The sequence below is a fragment of the Lissotriton helveticus genome, chromosome 11, assembly GCF_964261635.1.
Source record: "Lissotriton helveticus chromosome 11, aLisHel1.1, whole genome shotgun sequence".
Classification (NCBI taxonomy): Eukaryota; Metazoa; Chordata; class Amphibia; order Caudata; family Salamandridae; genus Lissotriton; species Lissotriton helveticus.
In genome coordinates this window covers 596,432,136-596,450,201 of record NC_136072.1, presented here as the reverse complement: position 1 = coordinate 596,450,201, position 18,066 = coordinate 596,432,136, and the positions used below count along the sequence as shown (strand labels likewise).

General features: G+C 43.6%; 1 protein-coding gene across 2 annotated transcripts in view; it reads right to left on the bottom strand.

Annotated features, from left to right (window-relative positions):
* The window catches only part of RASA2 (RAS p21 protein activator 2), a 555,017-nt gene that overhangs the window by 202,951 nt on the left and 334,000 nt on the right, over positions 1 to 18,066 (bottom strand). Inside the window, exon 9 of one of the 2 annotated variants that reach the window (XM_078666395.1) lies at positions 13,685 to 13,786. In XM_078666395.1, coding sequence (XP_078522521.1) covers positions 13,685 to 13,786 — 102 coding nt within the window. Of the gene's footprint in view, positions 1 to 675; positions 1,056 to 13,684; positions 13,787 to 18,066 lie in introns of those variants that run through there. The other variant, XM_078666396.1, reaches the window with a different exon arrangement.

Sequence of the window (18,066 nt, the reverse complement as noted above, 5' to 3'; positions counted from 1 at the left end):
TAAAGATTACAAAAAAGGCAGAATTTTGTTTGAAGATCCTCTAGATCCACTCCAATTTCTATTTTTTCCTTTAAGCATGGTTGACTTGGCCTAAGGCTGTCCGAAATTACACTTTGAGGCCAATGGAGATGGGGCGATGTGCATACTGATCTCTGCTACTGCTGAGGCCGGGTCTGGGTGACTAAAATGTGAAGAAGGTCTGGTAACTGAGATCGCTGTGAGGAAATCATTTTCTGAAATGTCTTTCAATGTGCCCAAGTTTATATAGTTTTTCACTTCCAGAGTGTACGAAGAGTGATCTTCACACGTGGTTGTGTGGTACTGGTTTAGAAAGCTCGATCTTATGGATTTTCTCAATTAATAAGTTGGAGAATTCTATGTCAGGACCTGAGGCTCAGATTATGCTAATTACTTCCATTTATATCCGCTCAGCAGCCTTAAAAACACTTTAAATACAAAGGACTACATGTCCCATATGTAATGATAAGAAAACCATCAAGAGACCGGCCCATTTAAACACCATCAAGGAGCAGCCCTTCCGCTTTTTTTGCTGCTCAGCAGCCAGATAAAGGCTTTTCCTTCATATTGTTTATGACTGTTCTCTTAAAACGGTGTAATTTGCTTACTTATGTGGGTTTGATCTATTAGCCCTTGCTTGTTGGTCTTGGTGCTTACCGGCGAGTACTGCGGCACAAGTCTGTGTGGTTGAAGGCAAGCTTTCCTGTTCTGGGTTTTACCCGCTTCCTGACGGCCTCTGTCGTGTTCAGCACAGCTTCTCTACAAAGTGAAGCCGGGAGATGGCTCAGGAGGCTGCTGTGTCCGTGCAGAGGCAGCGGGGAAAGGCCAAGTGTTCCTGAGGTGACACAACAGGAACAGCGCTAGTGAAGACACACCTTACTTGTAAGTCAGGGGGCAGTCTCCGCCCTGAAGCGCTTCCGCTCTTCTCTGCACCACGGGGAAGTCTTGCTGTGTGCCGCGGTCTACAGTACGGGGCAGAGCACACGCACGCAGCTCCAAGAAAGGAGGGTTTTCCCTCTCACATTACTTGCTTTCCTAGTCAGGCGTGGACAGCTTCCTTTCAGACGAAGCGGAAGTCATTTTAAGCGCATGCCTGGTGGCTTTCCTTCCTGTGTTCTTTGGCTCCAGTGCCCGGTTAGACAGCGGAGCAGTTATTGTTTATTGGGCAGTGTTCTTTCAGGCTTACAATAACAAACAAGCCCTGGCCCATACAACGGAAGTTTAATCACAGTTGTCTGGTGCTCACTATAGTATTACCCCTAGTCCACCTGGACACAATGGCAGCTGAGTTTGATGCTTGGGAGGCCGTGGAGGAGGAGCATTCTCTGTTCCCCATTCACATGGATTTGGTAGATGCTATTGATGCATCCCTGGAGAGGGCGGTCTCCTCGGCTCTGGAACCCGAGCTGTTGCATTATAGAGCTCACAGGTCAGGTGCACTGTGGTACCCTCATCAGAGGAAGACAGGAGGGAACCCTCTACTAGAGCAAAAGAGTCCTCCAAAGGCAAAGCCAAGGCACGGTCCAGCGCCCCTTCCTTCCTCTTTAGATGCCTTTGAGAGGCTGAACCAAGCCTTCCTTAAACAGCACCTGGAGGAGGAAGTGTGGAGGACTCCAAGCTGGGCGATACCCCCCAAGGACGATGCCTGTCCTCAGAGAGGGACGGATGACAATACTGTGGACGACACTGATGACCCAGATGGGGACTCGGATAATGAGCCTGGTCCGAGCAGACCCTGGCGCCCAGAAGGGAGTGCGGCTGGATGTTCCTCAGAGTCACAACTGTACAGATATCTCAAAAATGCTTAACCCTAAATACCGCCTGCTCGGCGGATTAGATACTGGTGCCCGCTGTGGCGTCTTACACCGCCAGCCGTATTAGGAAACCTATGGACCAAGAGGTCTGCGGTCGCCCAAAGGAAGAATGCCCCCGACCATCCCTGGCTAAAAAAATAGATAGTACACCAGAGATTGATGCCAGGATAGCAATGTTTATCACGAAATTCAACATAGACCCTAAGAACGGTTTTGACCGCTCCTGGCAGTCTTGCTAAGATTAGATCGTGGACGTCATGGGGCTGCTCACCAACATATGGGACATGGCGGAGGATGCCAGGGAGACAGGCCACATGATTACCCTGTGATTCTATTGGGTTGGGCGCTATGAGCCCTATGTTTCCTTGGAAATACGAATTATGCATTATCAACAGAGCCTAGACGCTCTTTGATGATCAAGATCGAGCCCAGACTTGGTGAGTTGGCCACCACAGAGGCCGGTCCCATGGCGAACGGAGGCCTCTTTGGAATGCCTTTTATAAAAGAACTGTCCTGTTTTGTCAACACTTTCTCCTCTCTAGACACGGCCCAGCAATCGATTAAAAAGGTCTTTAGTCAGCAAATTTTAGGAGGGGGGGGCGGAAGAGGTCGGGGCTCTCTTTCTGCCATTCATACAATCCCAACCCCCACAAGCTCCAGACGAAGCATCCCATGCAGTGGCAAGACCAGAGGAAGGTCAGAGGGTTCTATATCTCGATAGGCCATGGCGGAAAGGTTAACTTCTGCAGAGCCAGTAACGCTCCAGGTGGATCCACCAGTATGGAATACCTCTTTTTTCCCCTCAAGAGGTGGAGGGGGGGCACAATGGAAAAGCCGCAGGTGGGCATCCATCACACAAGATGCATGGGTACTACAAACTGACTGTTTTTCAGAGTTCCACAGGACACCATACCAACTTTCACAACCCTGTCCTCTAGTTTTCTCACAGAAGTGAACATAGGTAGTAAATAGAGAGGTGCAAGATCTTCTACAAGAAGGGGCCTTTGTTTGTTTGAGCCTTCATCCCAAGGGGATCCTCAGCAATATCTTTCTAGTAAAAAATAAAGACATGGGGTTCAGGCCAGTGATCAATTCTTTTGATATTTCAACCAATGGTGGGTGTATCGCCACTTCAAAATGGAACGTATTTACCGTTTCAGGGATGTTTTGCTACCAGACGACTGGATGGTACGGCTCGATCTAAAGGACACCTACCTGACAGTACCGATATTTCCTCCGCACAGACGGTTTCTACAATTTCAGTGGAACGGGCACACTTACAAGTTCATTTGTCTGCCGTTCGGTCTGTCTTCAGTGCCATGGTGCTTCGCCAAGCTGTTGAGGCCAGTCATGGAATGGCTACGGAGCGCGGGGCATACGTCTCAGTGTACCTGGACAACATCTTTCTGATGTTGTAGGAGAAGACAATATTACTCTCAGCTCTGGATGACTCCGGCCCTATTGCAGGATATACGTTTCCTCTTGAACGATATGAAATCAGAATGCCTGACTTTCCTGGGTGTCGAGGTCGATACATTACAACAAATTCTTGGTTTACCCCAAAAGAAGATCTATTTGATTCACGGGGAGCCGCAACGTACTTTGGCGAGAGAAGGTTTTTCCCTACGCCACTTAGCCTGGATCATTGGCCTTCCGTCGTACTCTATTCAGGCAATCTTTCCAGGCCCCCTGCAAAACTTGGTTTACAGCGCCTGAAGATGCAGCATCTACAACGAGACCTGGCGTACACGCAGGAGATTTCCCTAGAAGCTCGCAAGGAGCTCCTTTGTTGGCTCAAACATGTACTGCCATTTTGAAGTCCTTTTCCGGCAGGAAAGGTTTCAGTTTTCTCAAAGAATGTATCTGAAAGTTTGCTCCTTTTGTTGCGTTGCTGGTGTGTTTTTGCATATTGAGGTTTCTGTTCAGTGTTATTCCCAGCGATTTCGCTGAATCAACGATGAGAGGTTGGCAGTTGAGTGCAGTAAGTTGTCTGATCCAGTCTTGCATTATGGGTACTTAGGCGGGAGAAGCGATTAGGAGGAATTCGGTTTTGAGGGCATTCAGTTTTAGATGGTTTTTTGCCAGCCAGGTCTGAGTTTTTCCGAGTGTTGTGTTGAGTGCTTTGATGTCTTCTACTGTTGCGATCTGTTTTGGAGGAACGAAGTAAACCAATTTAGAACTGATCCAGATAATTCCATTCTGTGTTTCAGAAGGTCTATCAGGTTATCATGTTTGACGTATCAAAGGCCGAGGAAAGGTCTAGCAAGATGAGTAAGCAGGTTCCGTTCTGATCTAGGATTTGTAGAGCATCATCAATTATATGGGTCATGGCTGATTCAGTGCTGTGGACCTGCACAGAAGCGTAATTGATATTTGTTGAGTAGGTTAAAATGTTCAATATGTCTTACCAACTGGAGGTGTACACATTTTTCTAAGAGTTTGGCCAAGGTAGGGATGTTGGATATAGGGCTGTAATTATTGAAGTCTGCAGGGTCAGCCATAGGTTTCTTTAGAATGGGGGATACCTGCCCGGCTTTGAGGGTGTCAGGGATGCAACCTTGGCGTAAAGAGTATTTTATGATCTTGGTCCAGAGAGGCAGCAGAGGTTATCTCAAGAGTGGATTACGAGAGTCTCTCTGCGGCCTGCCCAGAACTGCAACCGCCCCTCTAAGAGCCTCAATCAACGCCGCAGCAGGACTTATCACTGGCTCCAAAAGAAGCTCCCACATATCCCCGGACCTAAAATCCCTTAATTGGATACCTTTTGAAGCCAGAATTCATCTTAAAATAGCATGTATGACACATAAAGCCATTCATCACAACGCACCTAGCTATCTGCCACACAAACTGGCGCCCCATGTGGGGTAAGATCTTCATGAAGTGCTAAAAACCTTCTACTGAAACCGCAAGGATTCAACAAGTAGAAAACATATAACCGAACCTTTTCAGGGATGGCGCCCAGAATATGGAATGCTCTACCCCTAGAAACTAGACAATCCCTCTACGGCAGCTTTAAAAAAAGAAGTGAAATCACTTCTTATGGCTAAATTCACTTGAGCATGGACTACTGTTATTATGCTACCCAACGTATCTTCTACATGGAACCTTATAATGTCTACTGTCCAGCCAGGTATCCTGGATAATGTATCTATATTATGCTTGATATACATGGAACATTTTGTTATGTACATATACCCATGTTTCTATGATAGGATGTTTATACTATCATTGACCAACATTGAACTTTATGTTATTTACCTTGTAAAGCGCTCTGATACCCGCAAGGGTCTAGTTCGTACTATATAAAACTTTAAAAATAAAATAAATAAAATAAAAATAAATGCAGGCCTCGAATGGGAGGGCCATCTTCGGATCAGTCCCGGATCCGATGATTGAGTCTGATGCCAGTCGTCACAGTTGGGGTGCCCATTGTGGGGATATCACCACAGGCAGTCACTGGTCAGAACACGAGGAGTCTCTGCACGTCAATTGCTTGGAACTACTGGCCGGATCCTATGTGATTCAGAGTCTGGTGGACAACAAAGTGTCCTGCGCCATCTTATTGAAGATGGGCAATATCTCCACGGTGAGATATATCAATCGATTGGGGGGGCCATGCGATCCAAATTACTGGCATACCTGGTCAAAAATGTCTGGACTTATTGCCTGGTACGCAAGCTATCAGTCCTGGTGGAATACCTGCCAGGGAAGTTCAATCAAACAGCCGAATGGCACTACAGTGGCTGGAAACTGGATCCCTCTGTTTTTCAGAGCCTGATGACTCAGTGGGGTCCATGTCAAGTGGACCTTTTTGTATTGCGTCTCAACTATCAGATTCCTTAGTTTTTCAGTTGGTGTCCGGATCCGCTTGCGGAAGCAATGGATACCTTCCTACAAGAATAGAGTCTGATTCAGGGATATGCATTTTCCCCATTCTCCATGATACTCAGACTCACGGCATTGGTTAGGCGGCAGTGAAGTCTCAAGTTTGGTTTCCAGTTCTTCTGGAAATTTATATGGATTTTCCAATCCAACTTCCCCAGACTCCATGTCTGTTGATGAACTCGAACAGCAAGTTGCACAGTCTGGTTCAGGAGGAAAACCTCAAACTCATGGGTTGGAAGATTACAGGGGATGTTGGGAAATCCTGCGCCTTTCGGTGAGGGCTTTCTCCCTCATCAGGAAAGCTTGGGCAGATTCTACAGTCAAACAACATAGATCTGCATGATGAAGGTGGTCACGCTGGTGTTTGCGACTAGGTTTGGGTCCGGTGGGGCCAGATATAGTGCACATGGTCAATTATCTGTCAGAGTTGGTAGTCCAATGTGTGGCTTACCGCTCGATTAGTGCAAGAAGATCTGCAATTTAGGTGGGGCACATACCCAAATATGAAGTCCCGGAAGGAGAACATCCACTGGTATGCATATTGTTGAGGGGAATCCGTCTGGCTTTTCCCCCTCGTCCTAAGTACTCTTCCTTGTGGGATGTTAATGTGGTACTAAGACTACTGCAGTCTTGGCATGATAATTCTTGCAATTACAGGAAGGAGCTCACAGGTAAGCTAGCGGTACTTCTAGGTCTTATTTTGTGTAAACGTGTGGCAGATGTCCGGGCCCTGGTAATCCCTTCACGTTATGTTCACCCCAGAGAGTGTCATTCACATTTGCTCACAGAACGAAGTCTAATACCAGGGTGGTCCATTATCCGGCCTTTCCAGGTCACCCAAAATTGTGTGTGGTGCGAGGTCTCTGGGCGTATGAATAGATGACTGAAGTATATTGCCCTCCTGGGGTGTCTCAACTTATTATCTCGCTAAAGAAGCCAGTATCTGCCACCACGATTGCCCATTGGGTGAGATGGGTGCTCCAGGAAGAAGGTATTGATACTGCGGCCTTCGGAGCTTATTCCACCAGGGGAGCTATGGCTTTGAAAGCTTTCTCCCTAGGGAGTCACCTCGAGGACATCCTCAGGACAGTGGATTGGTCCTCAGAGTCCACTTTAAGGCTTTCTACTTCAAGCCTATCACAGGCATGGTGTCTCTGGATGTCGATCAGCTGTGAACTAGCATATCTGAGCCTAAGGTCCTGACATAGAAAATAACATATCCTAGCTACTGTGAAGCAAAGTTTCAGTTCTATTTAGGAGGTGAGGATTATCCTTCCCATTTTGATCATATATATATATATATATATATATATATATATATATATATATATATTATCAAGCAAATGTCCCAAGTGGGGGGAGCTCTTTGAAGCCGGTGCTGGCGGCGAGAGTTAGGACACACTCGCAATATTTGCAAAAACAAGATTTCTTTGTATAAGAAATACGCCGCACACCACTCTTTAAATTGCGCTGTTTATTTCTTGTAGGTCTCCCACCTACGCGTTTCGGACTGCAAGAGTCCCTGTTCACGGTGTCAAACATTAGTCCTTTGTTTGTTTTGCATATTTATACTGTTTAAGCCATGTAGCACATTATAAATTCATATAAATCCTCGAACTCTTCATAATTTGAGAGCTCGATACACAATTTTCATAGTTCATAATATAAAGAGAACTATGTAATATCAACGGACATAACGCTGATATTTGTGTAAATATTAAGAGCACTGAGCTCTAAACTCTAAATGTTGTGCATAGTGAGATGCATCAGTAACCCAACAAAGTGAATGATGCTAATAAAGTTAGCAACGGAAAAAAAAGCAGTTTTGCCTACTGTACCCATAATGCATCATAATGTGCTACATGGCTTAAACAGTATAAATATGCAAAACAAACAAAGGACTAATGTTTGACACCGTGAACAGGGACTCTTGCAGTCCGAAACGCGTAGGTGGGAGACCTACAAGAAATAAACAGCGCAATTTAAAGAGTGGTGTGCGGCGTATTTCTTATACAAAGAAATCTTGTTTTTGTATATATATATATATATATATATATATATATATATATATATATATATATATATATATATATATATATATATATATATATATATATATATATATATATATATATATATATATATGAAATACGTTGGATAAGTATGGTTGGCTCCAGAGGGTTATCAGATTACGCTGACAATGTCACTGTAATTTTTTTTTTTTTTTAATATCTATTTTTATTTTCTGTAAGGTGTAAAAACATGACATTTACAGAACAATAAAAACAAGTTGCACTTAGATCATACATGTTTGCTTGGTTTTCTCATTTCTGGTGACCATCTAAACAACATGATGCATAACAAGAGCAGAGTTACCGCCACTACCCCAGTATATATTGAAATTAAACTGCAACGCCCAACTAGCTCCCCTCCCAAGTCTCCTGGATTCAACAGATTTCTTTTAGTCAGGTGTCACTGTTGTAGCATTTTGTGAGTCCCCAGTGCTTTGGGTTAGACCACAGTATCTCATCCAGCGGCCCCAGATTTTCGTAATTTTTTTAGGGCACCTTCTACTTTTATATGTCACCCTTTCTGCAGTCCTATAAAGATCCATGCCCCGCTTCCATTCTTGTAGTGTGAGAATTTCCTGCGTGCCCCAGCGCTGTGCGATATCCCGCTTGGCCACCACCAAGCCCAATGCACTAAAGAGTAGCTGAGGTCGAGGGATACCGAAGTCGAATGGGATACCCAAGAGGATGAATTTAGGGTCTGCTGGAAGGGAGTTACCCAGGATTGCATTCAGTTCTTTGGTTATTGCCTGCCAGTATTCTCCTATATGTGGACAGGCCGAAAACCTGTGTAGGAAATTGCCTGGAGCACCCAGGCATCGAAGGCAACAGGAAGAATCAGCACGCCCCATATTGTGCAGTTTTTCTCTGTCGTAGTAGACCCGATGGAGGATTTTGAATTGGATGAGACGGAACCTGGCCCTGATCGCAACCTCTCTGGGGTGCATCAGGGAAGCTTCCCAGTCTATATCTTCCATATCCCCCAGGTCTCCCTCCCATGTCCGCCTCAGTTTGCTCAGAGTTTCAGGCATATTTTTGTTTATTGTTTTATAGGTGACACACTGCTTTGGTTGTTAGCTCTTCCTGAAGTATTCTTCCTTCAACTGGTGCATATTCTGGGAATTCGGTGTCCTCTATGCCCTCTACACCCATGCCTGTCACAGTTTGGCATATTTAAGGAATTGCAAAGTGTGGAGCTGGAATTCTGTCTGGAAGGCAGAAAATGCTTTGAGTGTACCTCTGGCTGTGATATCTCCTATGTGGAAATCCCGAGCAGGTCCCATGTTTCAAATCTCCAAAGCGTGTTTATTTCTTTGAACCAGGTACCCTTCAAGAGAGGGGTGATCCTGTTTTTTTTGTGTGCCCAGCCCAGCACCCTGGTAGTTCTATCCCATACCTCTATGGTGACTCTTTTTGCAGGAAGCAGCCAGTGGGTCTCTTTCCCTCCATACAGGTAATGCAGGAATGTGTTTGGTGTTAATGTCTCCCTTTCCAGTCTGTAGGTGGGATGATTCCCTGGTGCATGCATCCAGTCATTTATGTGTATAAGCTCGGCTGCCCAGTAGTATGCCTCGATGTCCGAAAGCTTCAGGCCCCCATTATTTGGATTACGTTGAAGTGACTTTAGGGCAATTTTTGAGTGTCCTTTCAACCAGAGAAGTGCACGAAGTTCAGAGTCGATTTCCCTGAATATTAATCAGGGGAAGGGGTGATATGGGTTTTGTAACGTGTAGAGGAATTGGGAACGAGAAATCATTTTAAACACGGCTGCCCGCCCCGTTATGGTAAGTGGTAGGTCTCTCCATCTGTCCGCATCCTGTTTAAAGTTTGATAGTACCCGCTGTAAGTTCCGTGTGCGAGAATTCATGGGGTTGGGGGTAAGAAAAATCCCAAAGTATTGGAATCCCTCTATGGCAATATGCAAATCTCCAGGTAGTGGTGGACAGTCCATGTCTTGCATTGGGCTGTATAATATGGATTTATGATAATTATCCATATACCCCAAAATCGGGCCGGATGTGGAATACTGTGGGAATTGTTGTGGCTATGTTAGTGGTAAATAAAAGGATATCATCTGCATATAATGTGATTTTTTTTCTCCCTTTGGTAGTCCGGTCACTGTAATTTGATGACTGGTTGTCAATGTCTAACTTGGTTCTACAGTAACATGTACTGTTGTTTTCGGAAGTTTTGGGATTATGTTGCATGCTATATCACTTATGTTTGATGCAGATTACCTTATGTTGTCTACAGGCTCTGATCAGAAGCTAGAGTATTGATAGAAAAGCGGGATGATGCGTGTTTCACCCAAAGAAAGAGGAAGTGCTTTTCCTTGAAGTTGTTATTATGGGACTTCTTCTATGGTTGTTTTCCTATCATTACAAAGACTCATGGGATATGTAGTCTTTTGTATTTAAAGTGTTGTTAAGGCTGTGGAAATAAATGGAAGAGATAGGCATAATCCTCACCGCCGCGTCCTTAACAGGATTGAAACTTCCCTCCACGATAGCTAGGAAATTTTATATTCTTAAGGAGACTTCCTTAAATTGTAGACATAATGGATGTGCAGGATTGTGTGCTTGAATCTATAGATGATAAAGATTCATACTGCAAAATCTATTACAAATTTTAATCAGTTTCTGGAAAACTTTCTGTCTTTCCCAAAATCAAGTCTGGTCTATATCAGGCATTTAGGCAGTTTTTTTAAAATAAGGTATGCAGAATATAGAAAACACAACACAAACTTCCAAGAAGAACACAAAACCAGATAGAAGAAAAAGGTGACAGCACTCCAGTTAATAAAGCCTACAGCATGAAAAAAATCCATGATGGTACTAACAAGCACCAAAAAGGACAGCATAGCACCAACAGAAAGATGAACCAAAATACAGTTGCTCAACAATAAAATTCCCAGACCACCACAGGCATTTGAGATTTTTTTTTTTAACACCATCAAAAACAGGAAAGACGTTCCTACGACTGCAGAAGCATTTTGTGCAGCACATTAATTTTAGGAGGGTAGGTGATGTGAGTGGCATAGGTTTTATCAAATGTTTATGTGATGCTATAAGTGGCACATGCATTGCTACACGCTAAGATAACCATTCTGTTCATCAAGTGTATTAGAGTGCCTAGAAGTAGTTTAGGGCCTAGAAGACAAGCTTGCTCCATTGAAATGTGGGGCTTTTAGATTTAAAAAAATTTACATGTGGTCAACTGTGTCACATTATACAGTAGCTCACTTTAACAAGCCATTTTCTACTGTCTGCAGCAGCTAGGGTTCAGGTCACTCAGCAACTATAAAAGTCCTTGCTCATTCCTGCAGCAGATGAACTGACAAGATACAATAACTGCAGATTCAGTGCCCTTCCTGCAATCTTAACAAAAGTCTTGCTCATCATACAATATAATTCAAAACAAGTTGAGGATGAGCAAACTCTTCACCGCTACATAAACTACCATGGATAAAAAAAGTACAAAAGATACAATTTGTTGGAAAAGGGCAAGGCAGGTGGTAACAGATTCAGCAGATTTGACTTCTTCTATGTTGCTTAGAAATTTCCCATCACTTACTATCACAGAAGTAGAAGCCTTAATGCATCAAGTGAAGACCGGCTCCCCTTGTGACATCATTCCTGCAAAAATAGTTAAGACTCTCATTCCTCAACTTGCTCCATTGATTGGATACCTTTTGAATCTTTCCTTGGAAGGAGGTTATGTTCCATCTGAATGGAAAACAGCTCAGATAATGCCTATTCAGAAAAACACGAAGGCCCCTCTGACTGAGCTGACCAATCTTCGGCCTATATCACTTTTGCCATTCCTGAGTAAAATACTAGAGAGGCATGTCAACAAACACCTCTCTAGTTATGTCAAATTGTCAGGCAACCTAGACCTCTCTCAATCAGGTTTTAGGCCTAAATATAGCACCGAATCAGCCTTGCTAGTGGTCACAGACAATATCAGAATGACCCTAGACAAAGGACACTCAATGATTCTGGTGCTATTAGATCTTAGATCTATCCGCCGCATTCGACACGGTTTCCCATCAGATATTACTCAGAAGGCTGAAGGAAGTAGGATTAAGAGATTTTGCCTTCTGTTGGATGGCAAGTTTTCTATCTGGTCGCACTCAGACACTAAATCTGGCCCGTATCGTTCGGCACCTATTGAACTTACCAAGGGAGTCCCACAGGGCTCCTGTTTGAGCTCTACTCTAATCAATATCTATGTGGCTCCCTTGGCAAATGTTCTAAGGAGATATGGATTTATTCCAATATCTTATGCCGACGACACGCAGCTACTCTTCCTTTTTGATAAACTAGCTCCTGCTATCCAGAAGACCTTCTCTTCAGGCATGAATGCTATATCACAATGGATGAGGAACAACTTTTTGCAGTGTAATGTTGGGAAGACCGAACTTCTTCTCTTTGGAGATGCCGCCAGGCTATGGTCCCCTAATTGGTGGCCTATTAATCTTGGCAAACCTCCCACTCCCAAAAATTCAGTCAAAAACCTGGGAGTCCGGCTAGATCTTGCTCTCACTCTTAAAGAACATGTTGGCCAGACAGCTGGTATCTGCGTCAACACTTTGGGCTTACTGCGACGTGTCTTTCCTCTTCTTCCAGACTCTGTAAGAAGGACTTTAACTCAAGCTCTTACACTGAGTCGCTTGGACTATTGTAATAGTCTACTGCTCTCGGCTAAAGAAGCATCAATTAATAAACTACAGGTGATTCAGAACATAGATGCGCGTCTGGTTCTGAATATGCCCCCTAGATCTCCCTCCTGTCCTCTTCTCCTAAAACTCCACTGGCTACCATACGCCAGCGGATAAAATTCAAGATCTGCTGTATCATTCATAAAGCGCTATTTAACCTCGGCCCCTCGAGGTCTCTGAGGTCTAGCACCCACCATCTTCTGACAATCCCTAGAATTAAGAGAGTGAAACTAGGAGGAAAATCTCTATCATACCTCGTATCAAAATATTGGAATGAACTTCCCCTCTCTTTAAGAGAATGCCCTAATCATTTGACCTTTATGAAACTGCTTAAAACTACTTTGTTTTGCTTTTAATAAAAATATTCCTTTCTCTTCGCTGCACTGTCACAACCTTTTTTTCCATAAAAGCGCAGAGATACTCCTCGGAGTCGATTCTGGCACTATACAAACCCTTAAATAAATAAATAAACCTACTGCTTGACGAATGCTGAAAGAGGTCTAATGGCCTAAAGGTATGTGGGTAGTGCTGCATAAATATTCTAAAGTAAGCTATGCTACATCAGCAAGTTATAACACAGGTAGGAATTAAACTAATCAATTGGGAATGTGTGATGAAATATGCTTGAGGTATATATAAGGTTAGACCTTTAATTCATTTTGTTTGCTGGGTTATAATAACATAACTAATTATTTCATTATTTGTAGGAGAATAGTTCAGAATAAATATGCATTTGTTGCAAAATAATGCATGTATACCGATTTTGGGGTCCATGGTAGAGCTCTGCAGTTTCACCTGCAGATAAGAGATTCTGTGACAGGTTTGGCGGACTACTCGCACCCTTACTCACAAGAGCATAACCCTGCAGTTTTCTTTTTGGGCTCAGAAAATCTAATGCGTACGACCCCAAAAATGTTGGGGTGCACAATATAGGTGTGAAGCACAAAAACATTTCGATCAGTTTTTTATCACAATTAGTCTGCCATTTTTGATAGAACAGTAAACAAGACTTCATGCTTGCAGAAGAAATTGTATTCTGAAAACCAATCGAACACAGCAACCAGTTCAGAATACACCAAACAAATGTCACACTGCATATAAGAAAAGTTTCGTTCACTATGCATTTTGTATTCAAGGAGAGCAGTACAAGAACCTTGTTGATGAGACCAGTGTCTTACCAGGCATCATGCGATATATCATTTCGCAAAACCTTCAGAGAAACTTTAACTTCCCCAAGAAAAATATCTTGCGCCAGATTCCCATTGTTCCACAGATCGACCCTGAAAGGTAAAAAAATGATCATCATTACCTCAGGGATTTGCGGTCAGAATTACATGATTACAAACCTCATGCAAGTAAGACATAAGAACGCTTTCTGATTTCCTCATCCAAACACAAGCACGAGCAAGGTTTATAGGCTTACTGTTAGATAAGAAAGACTTTCAATAAGCTGATTTCCAGTTTTAGTGAAGACTCATGAGTAAGTGGGAGGAAAGGACCAAAAGAACACCTGGCATGCATTCACAAAGGCAGAAAATAAGGATAAATGCAGAAGGGCAGGAAGGACCATTTACAGACATTCTATCCCTCATAGAAAGCGACGTACCTCCCTCCTAGAACAAACAATCACACTGAATGTAGACACATACACACACACACACACACACACACACACACACACACAAAAAACTACACACAGCTAAGTAGATTAATGTATCTGATGCTGGTCTGTGAGCGAAACTCAGAAAGCATACATTTGAATTAGAGCAGGTACTCTCAGCTCTCATTCATTTGAAGTTGATCAAATGAGAACCACTAAGCTGCACAGTAAAAGGATGAAGTTGCCTCGCCAATATGGTCACTCCTATTTCCAACATATGCATATCTGCCACCTACTAGACAGATTAGAAATTGCTTTCCAGAAAGCAAAAGAGAGCTTCAGTCAGCTAGTAGTGCATGTTTCAAACATTAACTGGGTCATACTCTGTTCTCCTCGCTGGTGCATTAATTTGCCACTTTCCCATTTTCAAATGCAACATATTGTTGTGCTGATTAAGACAGATGGCAGGAGAGGTGTTAGGAACATGACATTAGGAGATAAGTTATGGACTACAGCCAACTTCGTTTTAATTTGAAGACCAGGATGTCTCCCAATACCAACTTGTGGGTAGATTCCAGGACAAAAGAACATACTAAGAGGAGAAGAAGTGGAATCCTGACAGCTAGAGTGAAAAGCGTCACTGTTCACAATGGCAAAAATAGTAACCGTCCATTCCTGTAGATACAAAAAGTCGCCAAAGTGGCCTTACAGTTTTCACCCTGAATTCTATTGGTTTCTTGGGTGAAGGAATTATCAAAGTCCTGAACCAGGTTCTAAGGCTGAGCAATTGCATTTAGTGAAAGTGAAGGAGTCACAGTAACAAGGATTGCCACTGACTCACAATATGACTTAAGTGAGAGAAGAAGACTAGAGAAACTTCCTTGACCAGCCAATACAAGCCTTTCTACTAGGAATCCCAAATCAATGTCCTATCACGAAAGCAGGATACACAATTGCACTCTTTGTTCAAATGGTCTTTTAAACTATAGTATACATTCTGATTCTGGCAACATTCAGGTAGTCATCACAAATCTACAAGAGGGTAGGGCTTCCCTAATATCCCTGGTTCTGATAAATGTTTACTTGTACCCTAAATGCTGAGCTTAAAGGTGCGGCCAAATACAACTGAAGGCAACTCTTACAGGCTGTGGATACAAATTCCCAAATGTGTGCATTGTATTAACGGGTGATGTCAATGAAACCTTGCATATACTTCGGAAGATCCGACAGGGAGATTGACAAATTTTGGGACATTCCATGGGCTCAACCGCCTGCACAACGTAGTGACTGGAACGGATGTTACATGCTTATAATTTGCGCTTTTTAGGTCTCGCGCCTAGCGTTGCAGTGCACAGCACTGACGCGCAGCGAGACCTCTTGTAAGGGCTTCAGAAAGCTTCCCACACGCATGTGCGTGTGTTTTTGCTTTCCCTGTCTGCCATTGGCTTTCGCGTGCTTTAAAAAAAAAAAAAAACACTGCACGCGATTAGGCAAACGCGGGCACATGCCTTTGCTACGCCCATTCCCGTTGGTGTCTAGGACGCGCATCAGCGTGCGGCACAGACAACAGGCTCACTCGCCCCCGCTCCTCTGTGGTGCGCGCGCACCACTCGTTTCGATTTCCGCCCTCGATCCTCTGTGGTGCTACTCTGGGAAATATATTAGGTCATGATAGTTAGTCTTATACAGCGATGAGTGACAGGAGTTTACAATTACGCTGAAGTGCTCTCTGAGACCCACTGAGCAGACAACGACCACACTGGGCTCCGACGAGCATACAACATTCATACAACATTCATACAACATTCATGCAAAAGCCTGTCTGCAGAACCAGGAAGTGCGTGTCCAGTTTCAGCTAAGGCTATCTGCTTGTCCTTCCGCTTAAGAGTCAAGGCATTCTAGGCTGTGGTTGCCATGCAGGAAACAGTGTTACAGCTCCTTGTAGGGAGTCATCCACGTTGAAGTATGGAAAGTTCTGAATGGTGTCTGCCTTGTTGTTTCTCAGAATCCACCAAGATCTTTAAGTTGAGTGTTCAAGTTAAGAATTTTAAAAGTGAGCGCGCTAGTGTTTGGGGAGCTTGTGCAGGTGAGTCTGAAATGAGGTGGAACAGTGATTTCGACACCTCCCCTTTTCATTCATACACTAACCTGACAAACAAAGTGTGACTGCTTGTTTGACTCATTATTATGATCAGGTAAGAAATGTGGTCAGAGAATGAGAGAAGGAGCTCTACTTTCTGGCCTCGAGACACTGATAAAACAAGGCTAGAATACCATTAGCTCAGATCTTGGTTATGCTTGATGTCTTGCATTTTTTCTCTATTATTGAAGGTTCTCATGTCACGTTGGTCCACTGGCCTTTTCCTGCGGTCTTTTCTAACTTTCCGAACTACCACAGACAATTAGGTATCCAAATGGCAAGAGACATTTTGATACTGTGTTCTTCATAAGCGTAGTCCAGCAGTCTCTCAGTCAGGGTATTCTAGAAGCCTGTATGCTTGACGCTGCCAGCTGTCTTTGAACTTAGCTAAGAAGACAGTTGCACTGAAGCCTGTCCGATGTCTCACAACATAAAACTATAAAGTCATGAAATTAGTAGGACGGGTACTCGTATTCCTGTTCTGTAGTGATTTTTTTTTTCATTTGTAGCTCTTTTAGAGAATAAAGGGATGTGCTACAGGAGAATAAAACCCAGTGCAGACAGGGAAGAACTCTGTTTCCCTAGATAATACAGCAATGTGCTCTAAAACCATAGATCCCCGGTTGTTGCTGAAGGTGGAGCAGGGTGCCTCGGTTTGGATGTGGTAGTTTTGATGACATTCTAGCACATACCAGCTTCTAAGCTGCAGAAACTGGAATTGGCTTTCGTTGGGAGTCTAGAATTACTTATAAATTGTCAAGTAACCGGAATAATGGTGACCGCCTTAAACTATGCCCCCATAGTCTTCCTCTTCTGCGGACTGGTTCATTGTACTGACAGAAGATGCACAAACGAATGCATGGAGTTCATGTTGACACCATTTGGTGTCAAAGTCCAACAGGCCTCGTGAGGTTGTAGGCAACAAGCTTTGCATCATGGTGAATGGAATTTGAGCAGAGGCAGGCGGCCTGGAATAGAGATGCACATATAGCTACGCTAGCCTTTATAGATGGTAGGTGACTAACACATATCGCTTCTGGCACCAGGAAGGAAGATGGTGTGACTCTCATAGGGTTGCGGCCAGCAGTCTGACTTCACTCTGTTGAGAGGTGCAAAAAACGGGGTTATTAGTAGGATTGGGCGGAACTGGTGGAGTTTTATTCTGTGGAATTACATTGAAATCCCACCGATTTTCACAGAATTCGGTAAAGGAGCATAGAGGGGCATAGAGTGGGCACCACAATGTACCAAATTGCTAGGGCAATGTCAATATAAGAAATGGATTTTCCGGAGACAGGAATGTTAAAGCTTTGTAGTGACAAACTAAACAAGCATTTGCAATGCAATAGGTCTCGCATTACTGAAAGTTTGAGCTATTGGCGTTGCATTATTGTTTGCAACAGCAATAGCTCAAACTTTCAGTAATGCAAGACCTATTGCATTGCAAATGCTTGTTAAATGGGAGGTTGGGTGGAGACGTCCCCATGAATAAACGCAGTTCTCTAATTTCAGGAATGCAGTTTTAGATTACACTCTAGTTTCTGTTGAATTTTGTGGTTGGTTAGCCCCTCCTTTGCCATTATACCCCGTGTGGAAAGTGATCAAGCTGCACAAAGGATCCAAACATTTTACAATCCGACCAGGCACTCAATTTGCAAGTTAAAATGGGGCGCCTTTGGGTTTGCAGTCTCTAAAACGAATCAGTTGGTCCCCCATTGTTAGCATCCAGATATACAACTGGCTTATTAAAGATAATGTTCAGGACCGTAAACAAATTGGATGAGAGGCAACATATAGCAATAGAACAACGTGTATGCACT